Genomic DNA, 18,584 nt, shown 5'->3' on the forward strand with positions numbered 1-18,584 from the left:
CTATGGGAGTGCAGCATCTGACGACAAAATATTATTTCTATATATGAACGGAAAGAGAAGCGTTCAAAAGGACTGGCAGTAAGAAACAGATGATGAGACGATGCGTTTCAATATCGCGTATTTAGAAGTGCTCGCGCTGTAGTCGGTGTTTATCTTGTTTATGTAACTTTTGTCACTAACGGTATCTTCTGCTCTCGAGGAGCGGTGGGATTAAGGGCGGCTCCGAAGTCTTTTGTTTTGCGAGGGTTGTGAGGGAGGAGGTGTCAAGTCATCGCGGAGCGTGTAAGGGGGCAGGAGGAGTCAGCTGCTGACGAGGGGCGGGGGGTGCGAGGGATCCCCGAGAGAGGAGGGAGAGGAAGCCGCCATGTAACGAGATACGTCTCCGCTCCGTGTTTGTGTGTGTGAGAGTGAGTGTGTGTGTTTCCGTACCACGAGGGGATCCTTGTGCCGCCCTGAAGGAGGGGCGTCGTCGTTGGCGCCATGGAGTTCGAGCTGGACAGCAGCCTCCAGGAGTGGGCGAAGGACAAGCCCCTGAGCATCTTGCAGCTGGACCCTGCGGACAGGGCCGTCCTCCGCATCGCCGGTGAGTTTGAAACGTCACTCTGCAGGGCTAGTTTTTTGACGAGTCTTTGTGTGTGTGGAAGCGTGACGGTCATCGGCAGAATGGCGTTGGAAATGTGAACCCTCAAGCCCTATGATTGAAGAGCGACGAATCGAGGGGAAAAGGGCTCGAAGGAATCCTCCCGCAGAAATAATTTACTATGGTTTAAGAGTTACTTCGTCTCGTAGAGGGTTGTTTTTTGTGCTTGGTGCTCAAGCCATTCCCGCCATGTGTCTGAAAGGTTGCAAGCGACGTCGAAGTCAGGCCTTATAAGTGACTTGGTGGTCTCATCTGTCACCACCATTGCGCAGCCTAGACAAGGGAGCTTCAGTACATTATTAATTTCCCACACTTGGAAAACCTCTGTCACAATCGATCCAAAACGCCCCAATATATTGATTTTTCGTTATCTTGAGAGAGGATAAAATTCCTCTTATTGTAAATTTTCTACTGTGATGTAATGCCAATTAAATATGAAATGTGATCGTATAGAAGTACGTCTTTCCTCTTCATCCATCGTATACGGAAGGAAACCCGGTTCTAGAACCGTGTGCATTTCATATCTTTCGTGTCAATTGTGTGCCCCCCTTGGGTTGACGTGAGGGGGGGAGGCAGGTTTAAATTGAATGAATAGTCCTCCTCCGGACCAATGCCCCCCTCCCCCCCCCGCACGAGGGACTGCGTTCCACATCGATCGCAGTAATTCCCATTTGCTAGCCGAAAGGGGTCGCCGCGCGATCGCCAACTGTTCCAGATCCTGGCGTGTGCGCGCGGCCCTCAACAGTGCCCTCAACCCCCCCATTCTTGTCACCCCCCCAATTCTTGTCCCCCCATTCTTGTTCTCCCCCCCCCCGGTGTGCTATTGTGTCGGGCACGAACGCCATTCCCCCGATCCCAAGTTGTGGGCGCAGCGCCTTTGCTGTGCTGGGAATGGACGTGCACCAGTCCGCGACTGCGGGCGTGGGGCTCTTCGCCCGCCGGGGAACACCTCGTCTCGCGCGAGGATTGGAATCAGCGTCCCTCGCTCGGGCGGGGGAATGAATTGCGAGGAAAGCGATTCACGTAGACCTGCGCTCGGATCCACTCGCGCCGCGCACTAAGGTTCCGTGATGGGACGATTATAGACTCCACTGTCAGCTAATTGAAATGAGATATGTTGACAAGAAGAGAGAAATATTTAACAAAGCAAGGGAAAATGGAAATAGTTCAATTCACTCGGCCGATGAAGAGGGGGAAAATAAAGCGTTGCTGCTGAATAATTTTCAAACCGTAACTTCTTGCCTCCGTTCATGCCGTCTGAAATGTCCCACCCTCTTCCTCCCCCCTCTTCCCCACCCCTTTGCCAAATGCACTCTCCCTTCCGTCGCGGCCTTATCTGCATCCCAGTACCTTTCAGTGTGTGCCCTCCCCCCTACCCCTATTCCTTTGCCTTTTTCGGATTTCCCCTAAAGACTGCTTCCTCTCTTCGCCCGCCCCGTCAAGGCCTTTGTTTCCATATTTTCCATTCTCCACCGCACCCACATCTCAAATGACTCCAACCATAATGCTCTACATCCTCTCATTTCCTCAAAGACCGGGTCTCATAATGCGTCCACCTCCATATTAGTCTACGTGGCTCTTCGCCTCCCATTTATCCACTCTTTCCTGCCACCAATTCTTTTCTCTCATTCGCCAAGGCCACTATTGATTAAAGAAATTCATGCAGGCATCGGAAAACCGTTTCAAATATTTTTCCCACGGCAGTCTGGTTGATCCTCTGGTCCCTCTCCTCATTTCGCTCCCAATGATTGATCGACTCGGTCGCCGTTCCGCGGCTGCAGTTGCTCCGTCTCGCCTAGCCCTCGCAATTGAAACCTTGACTACATACGTACTTCTTCACTTGCACTGAGATGGTGGTGTTCTTGTGCACCGTCGCGGTTGTCCCCCGCCGGACCCTCTCTGAGGTCACAGCCGCCTCTTCGGGCGACTTGAAGGGTCCACGCCGCTGTCAATCGACATTCTCTGCCAAATCAGAAAGCCCCCCGCTTGGCATGGCTTATGGCGTGGTGCCTCGAACGCATTCATTGGATAGTTATTTGAGCTACCATTTCCATCGCTGTTTTTCCCTCTCCGATAGTCTCGCTCACGAAAAATGCATCTACGACTTTTCTTTGTCGGGCATGCATTATTGCGTCGCACTCCTCTTTAAGATATTGCATTGTCGTCGGCAGTTCCCAACGTGTACTTCGCTCATCTCTCCTCCTCTCCTGACGGTGCCTCTTTTGCCCTGGTCCCTCCAATATGGCCTTCCTCACGTTTAATCTCTCGTCTGGTAACAATTTCTCATAAATGCATACCGTCCACTTTGGGATTGATCCGATCCGCGGTCACTTCTACCGTGGTCATTCCCCTGATATGCAGCATAGTGCGATGCATTCACGGGGGCGTGGAAATAAATCAATCGCGGTCAATGATTTCCTACTCCCCGTGAAATTCCCGCAATCTCAAAAAGACACCCTCTCTCTTATAATTTCCATGTGTTCCAAAAGTGACCTGTCCTATGCGAAATAACGCCTCTTCGTGACTATTTTTTTTAGAAATTATGTTATAATTTTTATTATGACCCAAACTAGGTGAGTTTTAGTGAAAACGTTTCGATGAAAGGAAGTAGAGTACATTGGAAGAAATATTAAGATGCACTACTTCTGTGGGGGTATTCCGAAGGTTTTATGTTTTGACCTTTGGGGTAAATCGACCTTACGTTTGGCCTCAGGACGCCCGTGCGGCCTCGGGCCTTTCCGAGTTGGTGGCGAGCCTTACCTTTGGGTCTTAAAGTTGGCCCGGAGGCTGTAGGAAACGTATGACGGGTGTGGAGGGCGGTCGGGCCTCGGGAATAAAAAGCGTGTCACGAGAGCTAACACTGGAAAGGTACACGTTCGTCATTTACACATTCGATCGCCATTTATTTCCCTGTGCACACTGCACATACACTGCCGCTGAAGGGGTGGACGTTGTCACACCGAAGCAGCGTCAAAACTGAGGGCAAATGCCCAGTCAATAGGGGATCTGGTCTGGTCTTGGATGAATACTGCGAGCCTTAACTCTTCGTATTTATGATGGCGAGAGGTTTGCTCTGAAGCGATGAGAGACCCTCGGAATCCTTTTGAGTGATTGCTCATATTTTTGCGAGGTTTATTTGGTAAGTCGTCGCCTCTGAGCACTGCTGCGACGCTTTGGAGGTGACGTTGAAGAGGAAGAGAACTATCGGCGAGATCTCTGCAATTTTGTCGAGGGTGTCACGGAGTTGATTGAAATGCATCCCTAATGTTACCAACTGTCCCGTGCAACTACGCCTTCTTCTCAAGTGCTTGATCTATTAAATGAACGATAGCACAATAGGTGGTGCTCTTCATAGCTTAAAAGAGCCGATATGCTCGAGTATTCGTATCAGCGGCGCCCTGTAGGAGGAAGAAGATTATGCTTTAATTTGAACCTTGAAATAAATACGGAAACACTTTGGTGATATGAATATGGGATTTTCCTCTAATACGAGGGTAGGCTGATATTTAATGCACTCATGCTTGTAGACCACAAACAAAATGACCTTCAGAAGCACTCTTGGTGGCATGTGGAAGTAACGTTCCCCCTCAACACACATGCGCAGGTCTGAGGCCGTTAAATACACCCTGTGTATTTTGAGAAGTGGAAGTACTGAGACGTGTCGTGTGCTATGTCAACGCGAGTGAAACAGCGTGCTGTTATCGAATTTTTAACCGCTGAAAAAGTGACTCCTATTGAGATTTATAGTCGTTTAAAGGGTGTTTATGGTGACGATGCTGTTGATAGGTCTACTTTATATCGATAGGTAATAAAATTTCGTGGTTGCGAGCTTGGACAAGCCATAATTATTATTATTATTTAAGAATTACGTGGCAAGTAGGCGACTGTCCTGGTGGCAACGGTCAAGTTTGGTCAATGATCAATCTTACAACGAAAAATACATACATACACGCACTAGAAAAACAGATGAGAGACAAAATATTCTTACATACAATGACACTTCCACATCACATACAAACAAACTTCCATATCACATACAAACAATATTTAAATAACTACAATGAAGTTTATTACCCAGTGGCTGCTTTACATTTATACTTAAAACTTCTAAAATTGGATGGAAAGGGCTCAAACAAACCTCCAGGCAGCTGGTTCCAATCAATTATAGTTCTATTATTGTTGAAACTTCTTTTGACTGCGTTTTGGGATGCTCACCGAGTTTATGTGACCAATTTTCTGGGAAGAGGGGCATTGGTAAATTCTTCTCAATATATGGAGACTCAAAAACGCCTCCGACATCGAGTTTGTCGTGTTAAAGGCAGCCTGGCGCCAATAATCTTGCAAATTGACAACGCTCGTCCACACACCTCGCGCGCAACTGGAGAGGCTCTGCGAAACCTGAAATTTGAACCGATTCCACACCCTCCTCATCCCCCCGATCTTGCGCCTTGTGATTTTTATTTTATTCCTCAACTCAAGAGATACCTCAAGGGTAATCATTACACCTCGGAAGATGAGGTGAAGGCAGGTGTCAAGTGCTGGATTCGAGAAAAGTCGGAAGAGTTTTTTTCAGTGACGGAATGAAAAAACTTGTTACGCGTTGGGAGAAATGTGTTGGCCTTGACGGTGACTATGTTGAAAAATAAATAAATGATTTGGAAACTTAAGAATTGTACTCGAATGTACTTATAGCTTGATCTAGCTATTTGTTTATGTTCGTTGTCTACAAGCATGTGTGCATTACTTTTCATCTTACCCTCGTATTATTAATAAGGAAAAGAAGTCTTAGCTCAATAGCACAAGTGTCACTTCCAATGGATTAACCAATGCCCAGAATGAAAAGTAACGACAATTTATCACGGGCCTCGCCTTTTACGCTGGGTGATAATTTTGCGCGACGTTTCAGTCGACGAAAGTTACTGCAACTCCCGACAATTCTTCTATGCCATTAGTTTCGCTCGTGGACCTTCAAATCATCCGCTGGCGAAATGTTTATGCGGACATACATACTTAATCATCAAATTGATCTGTAGATCGTTAATCGCGGCAGCTCTTCCTGTGGTTTCCGTGGAAATAAATGCATCCATGACCGCAAACGGCGGTTAGAAGTTGTGATATACGTTAAAGCATTAATAATTTTTGTATCTTGGGAATATGTAGTCAAATAAAAACTTTTGTCCTATAAAATTTATTCGCTAGATGTCTCTGCCATTTCTCTCCATTTTCATTTATTTTACTCCGCTGATAGTTTAAGCTACGTACTCGAATCAACTTCCTGCATATTCCGTGTTATATGATCGTCTTGTATTGATATAATTTTGACGAACTGTGCGGACAGTAATTCTCATACGTGGCTATGAGACCGACTTCCGGCCAAAGGCTGTTCCTTTCGCGTTCGGCCCCCGATACTCATATCCGAAGAAGCTTAGCTGCGAGACAAACCTATCGCTTGGCCGACGCTACGAATGGCCTCGGATTTCAAAATAACCATGCTGGTCCTGCCAAACCAATCAGCTGTTGGCTTGGCAGTAGGTGCCACATAAACAAGAAAGAAATATCACACGATTTTGCGAGGCATATAATCTCATATTATATCATTATTAATAATAATAAGGGGGGGGGGGCAGGGCAATTGGCGGCGTCCGCCCCTTGAATGCTTTATCGTCCTTAATGGTGATAAACAGCAATTTATCTGTCAGTTGAAATATCCGCTCGTATGGAAAGCAATTTAAAGCATGAGAAACGAGTGTCGTGTGGGGTCAATGTAAAATAATACAGTCCGCCCACGTGTGCGTGGGTGAAAGGTCCTTAATCGCGACCCCGTCTGGAAGGCCCTTCCCCCCCCCCCCGTGTGTGGGGTGCGTTTGGGCCGCAGGAGAGGATCGGCAGGCGAGAATCCATTCTCTCCGCTCCTGACATCCAGTCCCTGGGGTGGCCTCCCTGACGGTTTGTTTTTGTCCACTGGCTGCGATGCAATCCCATTTCCGCTGCTTGCATCGCATTTTGAGGTCGGTGTCGTCCCCCGCCGAAGGCACGCTGTCCTCACTCCCCCTTCCCGCCGTGGGCTAACCGACCCCTTTGCTTGACGGAGGATTGAACGGACGCTCCCTGGCTTGAATTCACTCTCGAACGCTGTCTCGGGAGCGCTAGGCTTGGTGCGATCATTAATTTAAAAAGATCCATGGGAAAACTTTCAATTAATCATTTAATCCACGGAATTTTGATATTTTAATTTTAATTGTCTGGTCCTCAATAAAAGAACACTTTTCCGCGTTAAATCCATTGCCTGTCCTCAGCAGTGGTGCACCAACACCGATTCTCCCGACTGACGTCGTGCGAGTGTCGCCGGCGTTGGTGGCGGAACTCGACACGAAGCCCGCACCTCATCTTCGGCGAAAGTGAGCCAGCCGGTCCCCTCGAATGCCCATTCCCCTGCACACCGTCGCGGTCCTAATTTCGCCCATCGAATCGCGACCGCCGCAACTGCCGTTTCCCGAGTTCTCTTTTTCAGACGTAAGTCCCAAGGGGATCGGGATGGTGCGGTGGCTATCGTACTGGCTTCCCACCCAGAGGACCCGGGTTCAAATCCCGGCTGTGTAGAATATTTATCAGTGGTATCTCGATCCCTACTTGAGGTGCTTTGTGGAGGGCACTTTGAGTGTGTACGCCGTCCGTCGGATGGGACGTTAAGCTGCGGACCCTTTGGCGCCTTTCGTAAGGAGTGGGCTAATGCCGACACCGGGTTTCTTCACCCTTCATCCTTTCCTGTCCATCCCTAACGGCGCAAATTACCTCGGCCTCCCCTAAATACTACTTCTACTGTAAATCGCGAAAGGTTATCGATATGAATATCGATCGATAGGTCGTTGTCCACCTGCGTCTTAGGAATGTGGAATTGCATCAATTGACGTGGTTTGAGTTATCTTCCCGAGGAGTGCAGGTGTGTCGGCGATGAAGGGAGGACAAAACTCGTTTCTGCGGTGGGTTTCGTGTAACCAACCTCGCGGGTCGCCCTCCCGTCGCGCCGCAGATAATTCAAAGAACACATAACCGTTGTCTCAATGCTCGTATTAAGGGAATCAATCGTAGCTCCGAATGTTTCGTTGAATTCCGGAGACAAAGAGAACTTAACTAAATTTAACAACACTATACCAATTCCAAAGAAACTGCGGGAGATGCCGCAACAGTTACTTTTAACGGAGTCATCCGCTAATGTGCATTTCAATGCAACAATTTCAGAGTTTAAGAGGACGTCTCGATACCTTAAGTGGCTAAAGTACTCGACCAGATATTGAGGGATCTGGGTTCGAATCCCAGTCAAGGCTTATGATTTTTATACTCTGAAATTGTTGCATTGAAACACAAGACCAATTTAAAAATCAATCTAACACTGGCCATTTCCGATTGCCGTTCGTGGAAGAATATTTTCTGGAGGTACGAGGCATATTCATGAGGTGAGGGCCTATTGCTTATATTTAAATATTGGCGCTTCAGAACACAGTTTTACTCCTGCAGCGCCATCTACTGATTCATTGAGTAGCTATAGTAGCATTTGTTTTGTTTCAGAAGTCGTTTGCATGTCCGTGCATGCCAATAATCATGTCTGCGACAATCGTTCATTCCGCCAGCTGTGAAGTGCGTTGTTCTGTCATACGATTCTTGTATGCAAAAGGATTGTTGTCTGCTGAAATTCATCGGGAGTTATGCCTAGTTTATGGACCTACAGTTATGAGTGAAGGAAAGGTTAAACAATGGTTCCGTGATTTTAAAAATGGACGAACAAATGTCCATGACGAAGATCCAAGTGGCAGGCCCAGTATTCTGACCGATGAAATTGTTTCGCAAGTGGAACAAAAACTGCGATGTGATCGTCGATTGACGATTAATGGCCTGGCTGATCAATTTCCTCAACTTGGACGCACTGCTGTCTACAATTTTATCACGGAATACCTCGGAGACCACAAATTTAGTGCGAGGTGGGTACCAAAACACTGCTGCCAAAACCAATAAGAAAATTCAAGATTGTCGTTGGGAAATCTTTGACCACCCACCGTACAGTCCTGACCTTGCACCTAGCGACTCCTTCCTCTTCTTGCACTTGAACCAGTGGCTCGGTGGACAACGTTTCGAAACCGATCAGGAACCCAAGAACGGCGTTGTCAATTGGTTCAACTCTCAGGCGGCGAGCTTCTATTCAGAGGGTTTAAAGAAGCTTATGCAGCGGTACGAAAAATGCTTAGAAGTGAACGGCGGTTATGTATAGAAGTGAAGTAGGTTTGTAGCTAACTGAAAGTGCCAATAAAATGTGTTTCGTGTGAGTATATTTTTTCATGTGACCAAACGGCCCTTACTTCATGAACATGCTTCCTATATTCTGGATAAAAATAGATGTTTCAGGCGTGATATGGTGGAATATCATGATTAATTAAAAATAGCAATTTTCCACAAAAATAAAATTTAATGCGACCGGTTTCAATGTTACCTGATGATGATGTAGTAACATTGAAACCGGTCGCATTAAATTTTATTTTTGTGGAAAATTGCTATTTTTAATTAACTATATTCTCGAGATATACTCATCGCGCAAGGGAGCTACTTGAGAAAAACGACTACCTGTGCCGTAATTCGGAAGTGCGGAATGAGATAGTTACTTGTTTGATGGTGGAAATGGAGTTTTTTTTGTTTGCTAGACCTGGAGTTTGTTGTTTGTGAGGCAGGGTTTTCTCTCTTCGTGCTCCCATGAGAGTTCGAGCGAGGATTTCGTTTTGAGACTCGTTCACCCGTCGTACTTCCCGCTGCACGTCTCATCACGCATACATCCATACATGGCACCCTGCAAGCCACCACCACTAGGGCTGGGGGTGATGGCTCGCCAGAATTCATTTGACACAAAACTCATTTCCCTTGTAGTGCAGTCGGATGGCGCTATTATGTTCCATTATCTCTTCTACACTCAATCTCTCTACTTTTATTGGCATGATCTCTCTTGCAGTAGCACGATGGGGGTAATAACACATTTTCAACGTCATTGCTAAAGAGACATCCTTCCAATTTATGCTAGAGATTTAATCTGTTATTTAACCCTCGCTCCGTGAGTGATTCCCTGCCTAGCCGCTCTAATATTTTGGATACGCTACTAAATTTATCATACAGGGTTCGTCCGGAAAATAAGTGTACTGAGCTCAGGAAAAAAAATTTATTACACTTTTACATATCTTAAGCTAATATTCCTCAAAATAGGACCCTTGTGAGTCGATACACTTGTTCCAGCGGCGTTCCCATTCCTGGAACGCTCCCGCGAAGGCATCATCGGGAACCTCTCGAAGACACGTCGTCGACCTCTTCTCTGCCCTCCACGAACATCTTGTGCCACCGAAAGATCATGTTTCTGGACATGGCTGACTCCCCGTAAGCCTGGTTTATCATACCGACAGTTTCGGTAGACGATTTCCCAAGCTTTACCGCAAATTTGATGGAATAACGCTGCTCCAAAAACTTCGGCATCGCGTTCCGTGACGTGGGTCGAGCGTGGAGGTTCGCGTTAACAGAGCTCCTCACTACACCACAGCTCAGAGCCGACTGCCTTTTTCAGCGTCGCTTGCCAACATACCCCCCTCCAATCGCATCCCGTCAGAGCGGTGCTGGGCGCGCCTGGAGCGGCGGGAAAAAATCAGTAGTCAGTACACTTATTTTCCGGACGAACCCTGTAGCACCGTTTTACAAATCTAGCTCCTCTACGCTGGACGCGATCCCATTCGCCAATCAATCCAACTTCGTTTGGATGATGTACCTGCAGCATATTCTAATTGAGGCCTAACCAGCGAAAGATAACACTTCTCTTTGTCCTTTGCATCACATTTCCCCAACACACTTCTAGTATATCCTATTTGTTTTGTTAGCTTGTCCACATATTCCCCCTGGTATGTGTTTCCCCCAAGAGAGATCGTGAGTGAGGGAAACGCCCAATTATTTAATCGAGTCTGCACATTCCATTTCGGTGTTACCAATGCAGTAGGCGTTCGCGAGGGAATCGCTCTTTTTCCAAAAATCCATCGCAATGCACTTTTTTAAGTTTAATTCTAATTGCCACGGCGGTGTTGTGGCTGGTTGGGAATGAGACGGAGGCCATCTGATTAGGGCCTCATCCTCCTTAGCCCATCCATCCCTGCGGAGGACTTGCTGCTAAGGGTCAGGATATTTCATGAACGGCCTAGTGATGGGGAGGCTAATTGCGCCGGGGGATCTTCTTCCTTTTGGCTGGCGTCGTCTTCTTTCGCCACCTTTGAGGCTTAGTCGTTCTTTGTGTGGATTCGCAATCCTCGCCTCACACACTCGCAAATTGATGACGGTGGATTTTCACATTTGATTGCGTCCCTAGCTCACGTGTATGTTGCAATCTGGGCTTCCAATTAAATCCAATGATCTAGTTGTGCTCGACGCGCGCCATTGAAATGCTTGAAGATAGTCGAGATTCGCATCGTCACGCGTTTGTTATCTCTCTTGGTGCTTGATTATGCTTCGGCCAAAAATAAAAGGGATGCGTCACGGCCGGCATAGGATTCCAGTCATCGCCTCCTCGGGCCCCCCGTCGCTCGCATCGGAGGGTGTGAACCCCCTCCGCCTCTTCTAGGGCGCCCCCGAATGGACAACAAGCGAGTTTATTCCTCGAAGGGGGGGGAGGCGGCCCCCCCCCTTCCACCCGCCCCACGGGGCGTGTCGACTCGTGCACCGTCGTCGCCCGCGTTCTCCGCCCTGGGAGTGCGAATGAGGAAGGGCGGAAGTGACGGAGTGTTTATTGCGAGCCCCCCCTCCCCCGTCTTGAGTAATGGCGGTCACGGTGGAGGGCGGCCTTGGTGGGGGTGTCCTGGAATCGTCTTCGCCGGAACCATTTGGTGCGGGTGTCGTCCCATTGGAGCTGCGTTTTGGAGGGTCCTCGGGAGGATTAGTGTGCACGTGTTGCCGACAACCGCCCCCACGCGAGCCCCTTGGGCTTCCGAAGAGTTTCGCCTCCATGGGCTCCTTTGCAGACATCCTGTCCACTTCTCCTGCCTCCCCCTCCGCCTTCAGCTCCGACATTTTAATCTTGTACTAGTACCCTGCATGCCAACGATAGGTTGTGTGGCAGGGGGTGATTACAGACCAGACAAACCTTGTCCCGAATATTTTTACCCCTACCGCGGTCAGACAATGTCATTCTGTGATCCCTTATCGTTCGTGGAAGAATGGCATCTTAAATCTATTTGTTCTACACTCAAGCGCTCTAATTTTATTGATATGATCACCCTACCTTAGTACAATGGGTGTACAAATACGTTTCCATCATCACTGCTATAGAGACGTCCTTTCAATTTATGCAAGAGCTTCAGTCTGTAATTTAACCTTCGCTCCGTGAGTGATCCCCAACCAAACTCCTCCTCACAATGATATTTTGGAAACGCCACTAAGTTCATCATAACAGCGTCATTTTCATTTCAATTCATCGATCAAACCAACTTCATGAAGATGCCTTATTATATATGCGGCATTTCTATCTAACCTTTTCATCTCATTTACCTAGTACTCTCCTAATATGTCCTAATTTTTTGTTAGCTTATCCATATATCCCCCGTGTATTTTTCACCCACGAGAGGTCCTGAGTGAGAGCAACATTCCATTTCGGTGTTCCCAATGCAGTATGCATTCTGTAGGAAATCGCCCTTTTTCCAAAAATTCATCACCTTGCACTTTTTTAAGTTTAATTCTAATTTTCAAGTGTCGGACCAACGTTGCGCAGCATTTAGGTCATCTGCTAAAGCTATTAATCCTAAGCATCACGGATATCTCCGTAAACCACTGCACCGTCGGCAAATAAACGTATCTTAGAAACGTATAGAAGAAAAATACTTCCAGAGAATAATCAAAGAGGCCATTGAAATCGTTAAAAGGCCAGAAAATTTTAACAGAGAGGATGGATATCCACTCCACAGTGCGTGGAAAAGAATTATTCCGCGCAAATATGAGGACGTTCCCTGATTGGCCAAGAAATTTCCCGGTATTGGCGCCGGATTTTCCCTATATAAGATGGGACAACAAGCTTCTTTTCATCCTTGACCTGAGGACGCCAGCAGGATAGCTGGCAAAACTATTGTACATTTAAACGACATACGCGGACGCAGCCCGAAAAATGTGGAAATCACCAAACGTATCTTACTCTTGACTACGGAGTTAATGTCATTACCGTAAAGTAGGAATAAATGAGGTCCGATGACACTTCTCTGGGGAACACCTGACGTGACTTCTACTGCATTTGAGTTAACTCCATCTATACATACTCCTTGTACCCGACCATTCATGAATTCTTTAATCCTGCCCAGGGTATTTTGTTACCTACAAGTATGTCATAGGCTTCTAGCTTTGTTAGTAGTTAACTGTGAGGTACTTTGTCGAAGGCTTTCTTAAAATCTAGAAAATTCGCGACCACTGGAGCATTGCTTTCTCCCGAAATAAGAATATCATGAACAAAAAGCGCAAGTTGTGTCTCGCAGGATATATCTTTTCTGAAACCGTGCTGATTTTTCATTGATAGCTCCAGATAATCGAGGAGTCTCACGATCGAACTAGCAACTATAGTATGTTCCATGACCTCGCACAAAATGAATGTGAGGGAAATAGGTCTGCAATTGCTCGGTTCCTCTCTGTCTCCGTTCTTAAGTATCGGTGTTACGTTAGCCGTTTTCCATTCACTGGAAACCTTGTGATCTACCAGCGATTTCCTAAGTATGATTTCTAGATGCGGCGCAAGTTGCCATATATATGCGAGGGGGAGTGTGATCCGATTGTTTTGATTTCTTTGATTGATGGCGGTCCAGCCTCCCCCATCCTTCACCACCGCCATTTGCCGTTCAATCTTCTTTGCTCATCGATTGGGAAAAATCGATTCTTTATCCAATTCCTCTGTTCTCGGTCCAGGCTTTGAATTAAACAGTTTTCTGTAGAAATGGATGCATAGTTAATTTCACCCAATCTGTCTTTCCTGCATGCTCACGGACTAATTTTTCTGCCGATAATGTAATTTCTAATGAACCATGTGACCCCTCACGTCTTCTGGGTCTTTCTTCACTCATCTTTCGCTCATCCGGAGAGGGGCGGAGGGGGGTGAGGAACCGCCGGCAAAGCCCAAAGCAGGGCCGATGGGAGGAGAGGTAGATCGGTTTCACATCCAAGTGAAGCAATTGACAGCAGTGGTCGTTAAATGTTGATGCCCGTCACGGGGGTGCGGTCCTGGCGTCGCACGCGTGCCACGCGCCCTCGGGATCACCACCGTGCCCAGCCCAATCGCTCTCCGACCTTGGCTGGAATGTCGCCTTCGGTTTGGCTCCAGAAGCCGCGCTCCGCTGCTGTCCGCCGAGAGATTCGCTCGTCGCCGGAAGTTCGCTTTCCGACTGCCCTCACCAGAGGGTCATCGAGAATGTGGCGCTCGCAAAGGCGTCGATTTGGTTTACAAATTGTCGTAATTCGAACATTCAGAGTCTGCCGATGGTAATGAATGCTTCAGTACTCTTTACTCGACTACATTAATCAGTCCGGATTAGAAAGCTTACTCATATTTTTGATCAATAATCGGAAGCCTATTATCGGCCTCTTACATTGCATCTTAAGAATTAAATTGAAAAGGAGGACATTCACGAACGCCCAAGACAGTCATGTGGTGTGGGAAAACACCCGGGCGGGAAGGGACGCAAACGGCGCTTCCGCCCGGGCAGGTTTTTATATTGAATTGAGGAGTGCATTCGGAGGGCCCGTCAATCTGTCGAGTTGAATGCTTGAGAGGAGGCGGAAGCTTTGGCCTCCGTCCGGGAAGACGTCGCCCCGCCCGCACTCGACCCAACCCGGCCGGCGGAAGATGTTCGCGGTACACTTATGCCACGGTGCTGCTTGAAGTCCTGTTCCTCTTAGAAGTTATGCTCTTGCATTTTTCTAAATATTTCTTAATCAATCTTCCTTATTAATATTTTTACTCAATTCCGAATCACGGTCGTATCGAATGCCGTGCTCCATGTTAGTTCTGTCGGGACTAGGCCCCGGATTGGCACCTCGTGTCGTCCTTTGGTTGTCACCCTCCCCCATTACCCCCCGTGTTAGCTGTTTGGGGCGATGTGCGTGTCGAGTTCGCAGAAATTCCATCAATTTGTCTCAAAGTATGTTCTATGTCTAAGAAAGGGGGGATAGACGTGTACATAACCAGGTTTGTGGTCACTTGATATTTTTACGAGCCTAGCCAGCGGCGTAATATGACGCGCGCACTATTTTCTGCACAATTCAAATTTTTAGATCTATTTTTTCACAAGATCATGATATCAGATGCTTACTATCTTGAGAATCATGCCTTCTTTATCTCTAAACGTGAAAATCTCGGTACCTGCTGTACATATAAATTCGTTTCTAACGAATTCGCATTGTGCTTGCGCGTATTTTCAAGTTAAGAGCACAAATTACTTTCGATAGGCGCAAAATCTTCATGTAAAATATTTATTTGGTTGCCAGTGTGATGACTTTAACATACGCTTTCTCGGACGAAATGAAGTATAACTGAGATCCTTCCGTTTTCCGCTCCGAAATCCAAAAGAAGTGATGTTGACAACTTTCAAGTGACCCATATTTACCGCTCCCATCCAGACGAATGCGAGCAATGACTTTCAGTTGTTTTTCGTGTCAGCGGCTCTCATCCTGTGGCTGGTAAATCGTTAGCTCTTTAACAGTTTCAACTCTAGACTGCTCTCAGTCCCGTGCGACGGTTAAAAAATTAGCGCCCTCCGCTCCCGGCGGCGTGTGTTGGGGGATGGGTGGCAGGCGTGCCAATTACACCTTCGGGGGGGGTGGAGGACCCCCTTGGGGCGCTCCCCCCCCCCAGGGCAGGCAGGCGTGATCGCCACTGGATTTGCTTCTGGTGAAGATGGTAAATCTCCTCAGAAATAAATAAAGTCTTAAAAAACCCGCGGGATGTGATACCGTCGCAAACAGTCAATGGTAAGAAGTGTTAAAGAAATGGACCATTCCGTTCAAAATTTTCCTCTTTCATTAGTTGTGAAACTGTTTTTGTCGAAGAAATTGATTAGAGCTCTTAATTAGCGGTTCACTTTATACCTGGCCTGATTCGATGTTGGGGGTATGTACATCATGCATTTCAATATAAGAAGAACATAAACACAGTAATCATCCCGAAGGTCTGTTTGGGTAGGAGATTGTTAGGCAGGCGGGGAAGGGGCATATATGGATATTGGACGGAATGGAGGAAATAAGCATGCGGAATTGAAGAGGGGGTTGTTGTAGTGTCGGATGCCAGGTTGCGTTTTGTTAGAAGAGGCAAAGAAATTTAATTTTAGTTTACTCAGTGTCCTGACCAAACCTTCCTTAAACGGTCGATAATCGTTAAAAAATAGTTTTTCTAGTCCTCCTTAAAAGCATAGTTTTGCCAATAATTTTGTGATGACTTCTATTTTGTATCTCTCGAGAGAAATGATAGAAACACGCTAATCAACCCGAAAGTCGGTTTGGTAGGTGATGGTAGAGTTCACCCAGAGTACAAAGCCCTATACGGCGTGTGAAAATTCACGCATCAGGGTATGGGGGCCAGTTCCTTTCCCTGTGCCGGTTATGGTTTCCCAGGAAGATCTGGCACCCAAATAATCACATAGCGTGGGGGGAGCTGCAGGTGCCTAGAGAATTGCCCGGGACCCTCCGGTCAGAAGTCCAACGCTCTACCCCTGGACTACCGCTACCCTCATTTCAATATTATTATTAGGTAATCTACCGGTTAAGGTAGGTTTTTGGATGGACAAGGCTACTAAATAAAACATTTTGTGACTCCTAACAAAACACAAAATCCAGCATCCTACTCTATATCAGGCCCCTCTTCATCTCTGAGTACTTCCTTCCTCCCTTCATCCCGTCCAACATCCCTATCCTGTTCCTTCCCTTTCCTCGTTTGCCCAACATTCTCCCCTCGACATTTCAATATATATCTTGCAATAATTGACTGAACCATGATACAGTTATGCTAGCCTTTAAGTAAATATATACTGGTGCGTGCATTCGATTTTGTTATGATTCCGTATCGTTCGCTGGAGCACGACTACTTCAATCTGTCGGTGACGTTGTTAGCCCTAATACCTCCATCAGATCTGGTGGATTTTCTTTGAAACTTTTCCATTTCTTAAATTAAAGTTTTCTCCCATTAATTCCGATTGCCGCGTATTCCAAATGTGCCTTAAGTAAAGCGGAGAAACACCTCTCTCTTATATTTTCATTACATTTTCGTTCAACTCGTCTTGTGAAACCTTGTTTCTTTCGGGCTAACCCGCATATTCTTGTGAAGGGTGTACGCCATGAAAATTTTGATGCCAGTGTAACCCCCAAGCATATGTTCTCTTCTGAAATGCTAAATCCGTTCCCGTAAATATTAAAATTTACATCAGATCTGCTGTTCTTATTTCTCTGAAAGTCACTGTGCCGTCTGGCAGCCGAGGCCGTTAATGTATGACGAGAAGATTAGGGGCCCTGAAACGCTTCCCTGCGGCACTCCTGAAGTTACTTCTGCCTCTAATGAACTCGACCTGTCGGCGAATACTTGTAATTTACGAAGTGGTACGATCTCGTGGGTTCTATTCCACGTATTCAGTTGTTCGGTGTATTGTCACTTACTTATGGCTGACAAATAAATACTACCACAGCTCTCGTTTTAAACAAATATGATATCTTTGTATCTTTTACTTTATTTCATAAAATATGTACTCGATCAGAGCTGAGTCGTCACTTCTTGTTCCTATCTTAATTTATGTAACTTTGAATATTCATCAATACTTCTAGTATAACATTCATATATTTTCGTAACTTTGTAAACCTTATACTGTACCTATCGCTGCCGAGGCCGATTCGCCGATGCCCTGTTTTCGCCCAAAATATTTTTCTACAAATTCTTTCGACATTTTGTGCTGGCCCTGTTATTTAGAACTGCAGGGTCCGTGCTATAAGTATCGGGACTGGTTCCAAAAATTAAAATTTATTGCAGTTTTCATTACAATTACTTAATAACCTTCAAGATACATTCCTCCTGCATCGATAAACTTAGTTCGGCGCGTCTGCCACTCCTCAAAAGTCCCCTGGAAGTCGTTTTCCGGAATAGTGTTGAGAGCCTTTGTCGTCGCCGCTTGAACCACCTCGGAGTCGAACCGATATCCTTTGAGCTCCTTTTGAGGCAATGAAGTTGTCGAAAAAATCTTAATCTTCCTGAACGCATTCAAAAATTTCTTTCGACATTTCCACCCGCGACAGTTTTTGTTGCTCGCTCAAGACTTTCGGCACCAGCTTCGCGCACACTTTCCTCATCGCAAGATCCTCTGTTACAATGGTGTGGACGGTTCTGACTGAGAGGCCGGTCTCGTCACTCATAAGGGCGATGATTAAACGCCTGTCAGAGTCCAAAACTTTTTTACTTTGGCCACCTTAGCATCGGTTCGAGCGGTCGTCGTGCATCCGACGCGGTGCTCGTCTTAGGCGAGCTCCTGGCCTTCCTTGAACATTTTGTGCCACTCAAAAACTCTTGTGTGGATTAAGGCATCGTCCCCATAAGCCTGTTTAATGAGTTGAAGGGTCTCCGACGCGGATTTCCCCGAGTTTAACGCAAAATTTCACAGCGTAGCATTGCTCGGCGGTGCGCTCCATGCTGGCGCGACGACACCACAAACAATCACACGTGACAAAAATCCACCTCCTGTCTCAACGCATGCCCGGAGGCGACTGAACTTAAGTGCGCCTGAGTGGTGAGGGACCCCTCTACCGGGCCGACCGGTTGGACCCCCAATCCACCGCTCCGTTGAGGCTACAGCGAACCAATCACGATACTTATTGTACGAACCCTGTATGAAAACCTAGCGACACTCAGCCGTGCAGAATCAAATGCATAAAG

At 46.8% G+C, this 18,584-nt stretch overlaps 1 protein-coding gene across 8 annotated transcripts in view; it reads left to right on the plus strand.

The window, feature by feature from the left end:
- Positions 1-407: 407 nt before the first annotated feature.
- Positions 408-18,584, plus strand: part of shot (dystonin-like protein short stop) — a 465,355-nt gene continuing 447,178 nt past the window's right edge. For all 8 annotated transcript variants that reach the window (XM_071592974.1, XM_071592987.1, XM_071593006.1 and 5 more), the window contains exon 1: positions 408-583. In XM_071592974.1, coding sequence (XP_071449075.1) covers positions 481-583 — 103 coding nt within the window. In that variant the 5' untranslated portion in view covers positions 408-480. The remainder of the gene's footprint in view (positions 584-18,584) is intronic.

The sequence above is a fragment of the Hetaerina americana genome, unplaced genomic scaffold, assembly GCF_022747635.1.
Source record: "Hetaerina americana unplaced genomic scaffold, ioHetAmer1.1.p SCAF_5, whole genome shotgun sequence".
Lineage (NCBI taxonomy): Eukaryota > Metazoa > Arthropoda > Insecta > Odonata > Calopterygidae > Hetaerina > Hetaerina americana.